The following is a 12,408-nucleotide window of genomic DNA, read 5'->3' as shown; positions in this document are numbered from 1 at the left end:
AATCCTGCATCTCTGCTCTCTTTACATCAAGGACCATAATGGAATTTTGACAAAGAAATGGACATTTTAACTTAGAATATACATTAAAGGTCCCATATAATTCTTATTTCCAGGTTCATATTTAAAGCACATTTGCTTTAATGTTCAAAAAACAGTATTTGCGCTGATTGGTCAGCATTTCTCCTCAATCTCAGCGTGTCCGCATTGTCATTGGAGCCAGGGGATGACTGTAACGGCACTGTGGTGTTAAAAAAACTGTGCGTTTGTCTGTGGATTGAGCGTCTTGATACTTTCACGGTATTTATATAGCACCGCGGCCTGTTTCATAATGAAAAAAGACAATTTACTCTCACTTTTTACAATACTTTAATACTCCTTTGTTTTCCCTCTTTATAGAGCCTGCTTTATTGTTTACCACTGCCCTTTTTTTATTGCCATGGTACATATTGCCCTAAGGTGGGAGACCGGGGCTAGCTCCTGGCATATCGTTGCTCTCTGGTTCTGTACTTTGTGTACCCATGCCAGCACATTGTTGTATGAGTGTTGGGCTCTGCAAAACCCTAGTTTGTGGCTTGTGTGTGTGTGTGCGCGCGTTTGTGTGTGATTCTGTTTCACCATTCCTGACACTTCACTAACATGATAATAGCACATAGTGCTCAAAAGGCCCATCCCCTCTGCCCCATGCTCCTAGCAGGACTGCTCTAATGACAGGCCTGTTCTTCACACACTGTGGCAGGCCTAATGGTGATCCCATGGGACTGTTTGTGTCCATATATTGGGGATAAATTGATGATGAAAGTGGGAAACCAGCCATTAACAATGATATGATAATTAAATTAAATAATGCTGACTTTGAGTGTGCTTATAGTGAACCAACACTACATGTTGTTCTTTAATTTACCACCTCATGGTTCTCTTTATATAGTTTCTATATTTGTCTTAGTTAAGTTACACAAAAGGGTGTTATTGTGTCTCAGTAATACTAATTGTGTTCTGGAAACAATGCTAACACATGGACGCATACGTCGCTGCTCCTATAGCAGCGTCACATGACGGTGCAGCAGCAGCAGCCAGTTGTTTACGGGTGCTGATGCATTTGCTCTAATGGACACCGTGTTGGCTGGCTGTCAAAACCGCTAGGCAGGAGGCAGAGCAGCACAGGTAAGACCGGGAAAAGAGCACGGTGCCGTCGCCGCTGAGCAGGGAGAGTTTCTGGCAAAACGGGACACTGTCTGTGCATCCGCCGAAGACAGAGCTACCTATATACGTATATGCTTTCAACAACGGGACAAAAGGGAAGTCCCGTCTGCTCGGACTCGCGGAAAGCTAGCTGCAGAAAGCCGGGGTACTACCGGAGGTTAGCGACTTCACATTCAAAATGAAGGCAAAATGAGTGCTTTATCGCTCCATTGTTCTTATTTTTGAGGCGGTGACTGTGTCATTTTGTTGAGGCGAGGTGAACACAGACATGTTTCTTTTGGGCTGTCCCGGTAGGCTTTAGTGCCATGTTGTGCACACCAAAGAACAAGATAACGGTTCATTTAATGTAATGTCATATTTAATGTTATTATTAATGTTGTAATACGTTAGAAGTGGTACGAATATTGTTATTAAGAGCTCATTGGGTGTGTATTTGACATTTTTGAATATTTAAGGACAATGTCAGTACATGTTTTGTCCTTGTTTTGCTATCGCACAGCTCTTCCTTTGAACTGGCATTTCCCTCGTGACCCCATGTGTCACATATATGGGGTTGGTGTATACTAATAAAGTTGATTTGACATATACAGTAAAAGTATGTGCGTCTGAGAGAGAAGCGCGTATTTCCATTAAAGTTGCAGCAGATTTTATTTTGAAAGTTGTAAGCGGAAGTGAGTTGAATTCATTTAGTTTTGCTTGATACCGGTAGTTTTTGTAAGAAAACGCCGGCCCGGGATGCTTTGTACCGTTAAAGGGTGTTTTTGTCGTCGTCGTGTTATTCTGTGACAGACACGGGTCTTCCAATAGAAACGTAACATAATCTGAGCCCGACCGACACATAATAGCCTCAAAACTGGGATGAGCTAATCCAGAAGAGGTTCAGGTCACCACATCAGAGATTAGCCTACTCATCACTACCCCCTTTGATTTGGTGTAATGGCTTATCACCCTTTTTAGCGTCGTTTTCGAGCATACACTTGACTCAATGATGCTTGCCATCAAATGTATGCTATAGTTTTTTGTTATTTTTAATCACAGTAATAATCTGAAAATGATGTGACAGGGGTACAAAGTTAAATTGTTACCTAAAATGGCACACAGAACATCAGTTATCAAAGTTGAAAAAGGTCTCACTGGATGTTTTTATTTTCTTCTAAATTGCATTTACATTGTTTGAAAATAAAGTTTGGACATGGATTATAGCAGTCAAGCGAGGTAACCTAAGAGGGGCCCACCTGTATCTGTCACGGATTTGATTAAAGAGAAGGTGCTGAAGAAGGTGATTGGATTTCATGTTTGCATGGCTGCAGCTACTCATTTTCTCTGGTTACGCAGAGTGAGTTGGGAGTTGTAAACAACATGCAAATGGCTCACAGCCAGGCATGATAAGGATTGTGTTGTCTCAGACAGAAGCACGCTGCACATGCTCGTACTAGTTCAGAATAATAAAGCTACAAAGTGACCATTGTAAGCAGGCTTGGAACTAATGATTATTTTCTTAATTATCAGTCAAAGTGCCAATTTTTAACTCCATTAATCAATTATATGGTTTTGTCTATAAATTGTAAGCAACAAGGCTAGGGAACAATGTCACAGTTTCCAAAAGCAGACAGTTACATAATCTAGCATGGGTGTCAAAGTGATCCAGTAAAGGGCCGTGTGGCTGCAGGTTTTCATTCCAACCAATCAAAAACACACCTGGTCCAACAAATCAACTGTGTGAAGACAGTTCAGGTGATTGAGTAAGTCGAGTCAGGTGTGTTCTTGCTTGGTTGGAATGAAAACCTGCAGCCACACGGCCCTTTACTGGATCACTTTGACACCCCTGATCTAAAGGCTTGTTTTGCCTGTCCTGTCCAACAGTCAAAAACCCAAATACATTCAGTTTACAATGATAAAAGAAAACAGATAAAAGTAGTAAATCTAAGCAAAATCCCATTCAACAATCCTGCTGACTTTGAGACGAGGGAGTGCAAACATGCTAACTCACTGCAGGAATGAGTCCTCAAACCTTGATAACTGATAAAGATGGCGCAAAGAGTTATTTTTGTACCTTTTTGTTAAGAAAAATTGTAAAGTAACAAAAGGGTACAAAAATAACCCTTTGCGCCGACTTTATCAGTGGTGTTCAAGTAGAAAAAGGTTCTCCTGTTCAGAATGCAGTGTTAACGGGACGGGTTTTAGGACTCATTCCTGCAGCACTCTTTAGATCCTCAAAGTTACACCTGCCACATTGCACCAGACTCATAAAAGCATAACTGTTTTGAATATTAAAGGTTGAGTATGTGGAATCTTTATTAAAAGCTATATTTAAAAAAAAAAGATATATATATACACACCCACGGGGTGTTTTGAGGGGTACGGATTGAAAGTATTGCTTTTCCATTAAAAAAAAGACATTTAGTCTGAATTAATATTTAAAACATTTTTTGACGAGTTTGATAATGACTTTCTGTCACGTTCTGTTTCCATTGTAGCAGCCAATAGCGTTGGGCGTTGCTGGTTGCCAGGGTTGTCTGTTGTTGCAACAGAAACAAGAAATCATATTGAGTTGAGAGCTAGCTAATGGATTACACAGCACTCAAAGAAAAACTTCCTGTTGAAGACTGGCTAACGTTAAATACTGTAAATAAACTGATTAGTCCAAATCAGTCGTATCCTGTAGGATTCATCACTTGACATGGCGCAGGCTGATCACTTGACACACTCGGCAACGAACCTGGCAACACGACTGCTGGAATTATTTTTTGTTGTTGCGACTAGGATCTTGAGACTCTAGATCAGGGGTGTCAAACTCAGGCTCGCAATGTAATTATATTTGGCCCGCAAGATCATATCAAGGTTCCCACAAGAACAAGGACCTGCACTGAAAAGGTACATTACATGACATATCTGGAGAGAAGGGGAAACATGCACATTTGCAGTCTGCAGTTTTTTTTATTTAGATATTGACTTTGGCCCGAAACTTTGTCCCAGTTTTTAAATTTGGCCCACTGTGAATTGGAGTTTGACACCGCTGCTCTAGATGGAGGTGTTCTGCTCATTCTCCATATTCAACCTTTAATGCTTCCGTCGATGTAATTCTAGTTATATCACTGGCTGAAGAAGCATCACATGGTCTACTGTACATCACACCTATGTTAGGTCTTCTTCAGGACTGTATAAAGCTCGACACTTTTCACAGGTTGACACACGCACATAAAGACTCACGCCGCCAACACCTTTAGCTCCTAGTTTGAATGAGGCATGGGCTGATGATACTTCTGTTTGTTGATCTGTGTGTGGGAAAGTGTCTGTTGTTGAGTAATGAGATTGGAGTTAACAGCAGCGCGGTTGTTTGACCCATTGATCGGCGTGTTATCGTGAGATAAACAAGTGGTGAGCATGTGGAACAGATGCCTAATGTTTGAACTGAAGCATGCACTCCACATGCACAGAGACACCTTCTAGTCATGAAAACTGACCCTTCACTCCCATTTATAGCCATGTTATTGTCCTGTCACTGTACATTCCACACGTACATTCACGCAGCACTCCCTCTGCTATTCTAACCTGCTCTTTCCTCATCTATATGTCACTTCTTCTCTCCAAGCCCCGCCTAGAGGTAGTTCAGATCATTCTCTGAAACTGTGCCATCTTCAGACCGATTTAACAATATCTAGCCCCTATATTAACATAAGGTAGAATTTTATTATCTGTCATAATCATTTTTTTGGTGGTTGGTCTATTAAATGTCAAAAAGAGGTTAAAAAAAATGTCGGTCAGTGTTTCCCAGAGCCCAGGATGACCTCCTCAAATGTCGTGTTTTGTTCACAACTCAAAGAGATTCAGCTTACTGTCATAGAGGAGGAAATAATCCAGAAAATATTCACATTTGAGAAGCTAAAATGAGACCATCCAATGACACAAAACGATAAATTGATTATCAAAATGGAAATTAATTCAGTAGTTGATAACTAATCAATTTATCGACTAACGGCACAGTGTTACATGGTTGCTTGTCACTCATGATTTTGCTCGAGTTATTGAATTGAAAAGACAGACGTCATGATGTCAGAGCTCATGTCTTTTCACCTATCTGTGACTGCCAGCGTGTGACCCACAGGGCTCTCCTGACGGATGAACACATCACAGGGGGGCAAGATGGTTGCAGGACTTGACTCGACTCACTTCTGGTCCCAGGTCCTTTTCTCTATTTCGTGTTCCGATGCAGATAGCACCTGCTCTGTGTAAGCGGGATTCTCTGTTTCTCATGAAACCGCTGTGGCATAAACTGAGACTTTGAATGGAAGGTCTGCACTCTGTCACTTGTATGGCCTAATAGTGTTGGGAAATATGATGACGGGCAAAACAATATAAAAATGTCTACAGGTGAATGTGGGGGGTGTTTACAATGTGGTTATTTCATAGTGATTGCCAGATTGCATAAGAGTTTGGCCAGCTCTAGTGTAGTGTACTGTACGCTGTGGTTTTGCAGGCTGCCATTTTTAAAAAATCGGGCCCATGTGTGATCACTATTGACAGTACCTTGGCTGGGTATGCGCACGATGCCCTGTGTCACGCAAGCAACGATTCTCTCTGACCAATCAGTAGTCCGCAAACTCGACTGAGGCCGTACTAAAAAAGTACCAGGTACTAGGGCTGGTCAGTATATCAATAATATATTGATACGGTGATATAAGACTTGATATCATCTTAGATTTTGGATAGCATAATAGCAAAGTGCTGTCTTTTCCTTGTTTTAAAGGCTGCATTACAATACTCATGGAAGACCCTTAAATGAAGGAGTTGAGTTGAGTTGAGTAGATCCATCCCTTACCCTGCAGGGGAGATGAGGCACTAGGTTTGGATGTGACACAAAGGAAGTGATGGAAGAGGATACTGTACTGTACTGCTATACTGTTTTATCCCACACTTAATTACAGGGATCATCAAATCTCTTCTGAAGTGGAATAACATATTATTATGCATATTCTTATCGTGTCGACGCACCGGCAAATGCAGGCATGAAATACAAAGCCTAGAATCAGGAAATATTCATTCCTTGTTCAAAATAAGAAACTTACATTATGTAAAACATGCCATATTTATTCATGACAATTGCTTTAAAACAAAACAAGCAAGATCCATCCTACTGAAAACCTTGCCTCGCGCTGCACACGTAATCCTCGCACTGTCTGGCATTCCATCTGATTCAATCAAGGAAGCAGCAGTCTACTTATTTATCGGTTTATTATATTGTCTTGATAGCTGACACCCGGAAATTTATTTTAAAGTAATACCAATACCAATAGCTTTCTGATATTATCGCGCATCCCTAATTTTAACCTAGTGGCCACTGAAAATTGCTCTCTCTGTTCACACTTTACGCTGTTTTTTTTATTGTTGTCATTTAGTTGATGTTGATGATGCATTCACACTGGCCCGACTGAGTCACCTTCAGCATCATGGTACATTAAACAACCCTAAACAAGCGTTTCTCACTCTGTGGGTTTCTCCTCCTCCCTACCTCTGCAAATGTTTCTGCTCTCACTGCCCTTGGAGTTATCTGTTCATCCCAAACCTCTTCTCTGTTTCCCTGCCAGAAGTGTTAGACACATTGGAGATTAAACACCAGCCACAAGACACTCCTCTTTTACATTACCATCAGTAACTTGGTACTTGTGATACTATTGGACAGGTTATTCCAGAGGTCGCTGTCGTGTCCACAGCCGATCCTCAGTTCCTGCTGGTTAAGGCTCTGAGACGACGGCACCATGGCGGACCATGAAGAATCCAGTAAGCTGAACGGCAGTGCTGGCCACTCTTCCCATGTTTCGGAGCCACCCAAAGTCAGCATGCAGCTTAAGAAGGAGATCTCTCTGCTCAATGGAGTCAGCTTGATCGTAGGAAACATGATCGGCTCTGGCATCTTCGTCTCCCCCAAGGGTGTGCTAATCTACAGCGCCTCTTACGGGCTGTCGCTGGTCATCTGGGCTATTGGGGGCCTTTTCTCTGTGGTGGGGGCCCTCTGCTATGCTGAGCTTGGTACCACCATCACAAAATCAGGGGCATCTTATGCTTACATTCTGGAGTCATTTGGTGGATTCATTGCATTCATACGCCTGTGGACATCTTTGTTAATTATCGAGCCCACCAGCCAGGCGGTCATAGCCATTACGTTTGCAAACTACCTGGTGCAGCCGCTCTTTCCAACATGTGAACCACCATACGTAGCATCCAGACTCATTGCTGCAGCCTGTATATGTAAGTATGTCTGATCTACTCTTGTGTCCTTCTGCTGTTTACTCATATCTGTCTAGCCGCTGCAGGAGTACATAACACAAAGAATACCTACACTTTCCTCCCTCGCCAGGCTTACTGACTCTAATCAACTCAGCCTATGTAAAGTGGGGCACCCGCGTGCAGGACATCTTTACCTATGCCAAGGTGGCAGCCCTCATCGTCATCATCATTACTGGCATCGTCAAGCTGTGCCAAGGTGAGTGGTGTCCCTATAGTGCTCGCCTTTCTGTCGACTGTATAAAAGAGATGGCCGTAGCTTCACTCTTTCTAACGTCCAGCAGGGGGCGACTGCACTGGCTCCAAAAAGAAGTCTGAATGTATAGAAGTCAATGAGGAAATGGCCCTACTTCTGACTTCATTTATTACCTTAGTAAACATTTTCCAAATTACTTTATGGCCTCAATCGCTAGTTTCAAGTCTTCTTTATTACACCATGACGTTTATTTTGTAAATTATGATCCGATTTCAAATCAAATGGAAGATAAAACAGGGTATGCTTTAGGGCTTAGTGACAGGATAGAGGTATACCTGGTAAAAATAAAAATAGCTGTGAGCTCCTGTTATTGTCTGTGTTAAAGTCTTAGAACTTTGACCCTCACAGCGTGTTTTCAGTTGATGAAAATGAACTGTAACTATTACATTTTTTTAAAAGTCTCATTCAGTGTTTGGTTGCACAATGCTAACCAAGCTAGCTACCTAACACTGACTTTAGCGGGTAACTTATGTAGAATTGGCGGATGTTCAACAAGCTCTGTGTCACTGAAGCCGTACAGTACATACAGATGAACAGCACCCGTGCCTGCTGCTCCCCGCTCTGCCCCCGGCAAAAGGCCACCACATGGCGCATGTCCACCAGTTGAAAATTGGCAGAATTTGCCTCTTTGGCATTTAGTTTAGCGCACCGGCATTCAAACAACACTGGTGCAGCGCTTGTCCTAACATGTTCATGTCTGGTGTCAAAGAACAAAGAAGCTGACTGCCATGGTGGGGACGTCACTGTGGCTGTGCCCATTCCTTTTATACAGTCTATTTCAAAATGTTCCTCAACAGTATGAGCCATGATGACTGTTGATGAGGTGCCATAGGCTCGAACCTTTGCTTGGCTCACACAATTAAAGGAAAATTCAAGGACATGGATAGCATCCAGTAAGCACAGTTTATACAGCGATACATTTTGTGATATACTGCCATGGCTGACACTAGACTGATTTTATAGAAAGTTTGAAATCGTGTGAAATGACTGATCAACAACAGTTGTGACTGGCCTTTAATGCACAGTATCATGATCATTGTTAATTATTTTTCCTTCCCTAGGTTACACAAACAACTTTGAATCATCTTTTCAGGGCTCGTCTAAAGACCCTGGTGACATTGCGCTGGCGCTCTACTCTGCCCTTTTCTCTTATTCCGGCTGGGACACCCTCAACTTCGTAACAGAGGAGATAAAAAACCCTGAAAGGTAATTTTTCCTTGTGTGCCCCAACACTGGGTCAGTACTGAAATTGGAACGTTTATCCTGCGTCCAGAAATGTTCCAAAAAATCATAGCAAATGTCCTGCATTTCAATGATCAGGCTTATTTCTTTTATTTCATTTATTTACATTAACAACATGTTTCAACCATCTGCTTTCACCAACCCTTCCGAAATTACAGTTGCACATTTAAAAAATGCTTTTCTCCAGAAATTGGTAGAAAGTTATTAAAGAGGAGTGAGTGAGCCTTTCGGTGAAGGTACACAACAGTGGCACCTGCCAGAAGTTCACTACGCTCCCATACTGAAGGAGAAGGCCCTGTTTGAAGTTTCCTGAAGCAACAAAAAGTACAAGTTAAAGCTCCCACATTGTAAAAAGTGAGATTTAGATGCCTTTTTTATTATGAAGCAGGTCGGGGTGCTATAGAAATACTGTCAAAGTAAAAATGTTTCATCCACAGAGAAATGCACACAGCCTGTATTCAGAAACTGTGACTTTAAACGAGCCGTCAGGACTTCTGTACGGTTGTGATGTCACTACTATACAGTATATAGGAAGAAAGTGCTGCTGCAGAGAGATGACCAATCAGAGCAGACTGGGCTTTTTCAGGAAGGGCTCTTAAAGAGACAGGCCCTCAAATAGAGGGGGAATACAGATATATCCAGACAGTATATTCAGACAGTATTGCTTTGAGGATAACGATGACCTGGACGAATGAGAACATTCACAGGCTCATTCAGATAGTATGAGAAGAATAATGTGCTTTTTGAACATTAAAGCATGTAAACATGTTCTAGTAGAAACCCAAAATACATATATGAACCTGAAAATTAACATAATATGGGACCTTTAAGAAGCATTCATTCAGTAAAAACACATTTAATCTTTCACATACATAGACTATGGCAGGGCTGCCCAATCCTGCTCCTAGAGGGCCACTATCCTGCATGGTTTAGGTTTCTCCCTGCTCTAACACACCTGAGTCTAAGAGAGCAGAGAGAAACCTAAAACATGCAGGACAGTGGCCCTCTAGGAGCAGGGTTGGGCAGCCCTGGTCTATGGAGTTGTTTTGTCTCAACTTATGGGTCTGCTTCCCTCATCCACTCTTCGTAAGTCTTAAAATGTAATTTTTACTACAATATTAGCCTATTCATTCATTCATTCATTATATTTATTAGAATGAATAGGGTCAATGCCATTACAAGTATCATTTCATAAAGCACACAACGACTTAAAGATTTACATCCAATGACACTGCAAATGGGCTCCATCCAATACAAAAAACAATATTCATACAGCCTAATAATAGTAACTTCTCTCTCTCTCGTGTGCCGCAAAATCACGCCTGCTGTCCTGCAACAGAACAATAATGAGGTGGTCCGAATACTTGAATCAGCCTGGTAATGATCCAATGCCCTGTTGTTCCAGGAACCTGCCCTTGGCCATAGCCATCTCCATGCCCATCGTCACCGTCATCTACATCCTCACCAATGTGGCCTACTATGCTGTTCTTGATGCCAGTGCTATACTGGCCAGTGATGCAGTGGCAGTGGTGAGTAAACTAACTAATAAGCAGATGAGATGGTGATCCGTTAAGTTGCTAGACCCGTCTGTGTGTGGTTCAGACATTTGCAGATCACACTCTTGGTGTGATGGGCTGGACCATCCCCATTGCTGTGGCCCTGTCCTGCTATGGAGGCCTCAACGCCTCCATCATAGCTGCATCCAGGTAACACACACACACACGCATGCACGCACGCATACACACACACGCTTTAAAAATTTGCACAGCTTATGTTTAAGACTAGTATGGCGTTGTCGTCTCTGTCTTAATTCATGTTTGGGGTGTCCAGGTTGTTCTTCGTGGGCTCTCGTGAGGGTCACCTTCCAGACGCTCTGTCCATGATCCACATACAGAGGTTCACCCCGATCCCTGCTCTGATCTTCAATGTAGGACAATGCATCATTTACATGTAAACTGTAGCGGAGGAAGTACAGGAAACTTCCACTTAATGGTAGTTAACTGTAAGGAGGAGCCTTCTCTTTTTGTAGTCTCCTTCGTTGTTTTAACTCAATTCTTTTCCATTCTGAAATAAAACAAACAAACCAAAAAAGCCAATAAATCTGATCCTTATTTATTCAAGAAAGATGATCTTTTCAGAGGTGAAGAAAATGGCATCTACATTAGGTCACATTTTAAACTTTAGACACTGTTTCTACTCACTGTTTTTATCTCCTGTTCTTCCCCCGTCCACTCTCCAGTGCGTCATGTCACTGATCTACCTGACAGTGGAGGACGTCTTTCAACTCATCAACTACTACAGCTTCAGCTACTGGTTCTTCATGGGTCTGTCTATCGCCGGACAGATCTACCTCCGCTGGAAGGAGCCTGACAGACCCCGACCTCTCAAGGTAAGACCACGATACAACGCATCCTTCCTTTCATTCATCCATTTTCTGCCATTTCTCCATGTCTTGGTAATAGGAGGAGCAGACTAAGCTAATTCTGTGCAGAACAGGAAGTAACAAAGTAGACCAACTGACCATTGCCATTGTTTCACAATAAAACAATTGCATTTCTCGTAGACACTGTTCATTCCTTTGCACAGTGGTTCCAATATCTTTTCTGCGGGGTTATCCTTTTCCAGATAAAGATATTCTCAAGAACCCCCCTCCCCCTTTTTATTAATCACAGTTGTACTGCCAAAGCCGATGGCAAGATATGACGTTTGATCCCTCAGCGAGAAACAATTAAAATATTTAAGTTGCTGTACTTGAAATACTGAAAAAAGTGGGCTGGGATTGCCTCCACATGGCTCCCATCCCAATACGTGACATAACGGTGTTTTGCAACCAAATAGTCAAAACAAACTGAGAAATTGGGATTACAACACAGAGGGAGACATGCTTTGGGCCAGGTGCAAGATAGAGCCCAGGATCTTCTTTAAAACATATATATTATGCTGATTCTTTCAAAAACTAAACGATGGCAAAATTGATATTACAATAATTTCAGCAAAGTCACATGATTAAAGCAGATTCAGTATATGAATACAGTCATTTCCTGTGTTTCTCCCTCCTGATTTCTCTCCGTACAGCTGTCTCTGCTGTACCCGGTGGTGTTCTGTCTGTGTGCTGTTTTCTTGGTGGCAGTTCCTCTCTACAGCGACACCGTCAACTCCCTGATCGGCATCGCCATCGCCCTGTCAGGGGTGCCTGTCTACTTCCTGGGTGTCTATCTACCACAGTCCAAACGGCCGCCTATCATCACCAAGCTGCTGCGTGAGTGTGCCACACATCCAGCACCCCATCAGCCCCGCCCCCTCACCTTCTCCCAACCTCGTAGACTTGACCTGCTAACACGTTGTTGTTTCTTCCTGCAGGTTCTCTGACTCTCTCCACCCAGTACACCTGCTACTGTGTTCTGACAGACATGGACAAAAGTGAATAG

At 42.4% G+C, this 12,408-nt stretch overlaps 1 protein-coding gene across 1 annotated transcript; it reads left to right on the top strand.

The window, feature by feature from the left end:
• Nucleotides 1–6,956: 6,956 nt before the first annotated feature.
• Nucleotides 6,957–12,408, top strand: slc7a6 (solute carrier family 7 member 6; the record flags this gene model as incomplete). The annotated part of the gene is made up of 9 exons (XM_083915459.1): nt 6,957–7,446; nt 7,556–7,681; nt 8,800–8,944; nt 10,386–10,509; nt 10,583–10,686; nt 10,811–10,907; nt 11,220–11,369; nt 12,056–12,239; nt 12,341–12,408. The coding sequence occupies 9 exons, from the start codon at nt 6,957–6,959 to the stop codon at nt 12,406–12,408; spliced, it is 1,488 nt and encodes a 495-aa protein (XP_083771585.1).

This window comes from Echiichthys vipera, assembly GCF_963691815.1.
Source record: "Echiichthys vipera genome assembly, chromosome: 1".
Classification (NCBI taxonomy): domain Eukaryota; kingdom Metazoa; phylum Chordata; class Actinopteri; order Perciformes; family Trachinidae; genus Echiichthys; species Echiichthys vipera.
The sequence above is the reverse complement of the archived record's forward strand: the minus strand, read 5'-3'. Positions and strand labels throughout refer to the sequence as shown.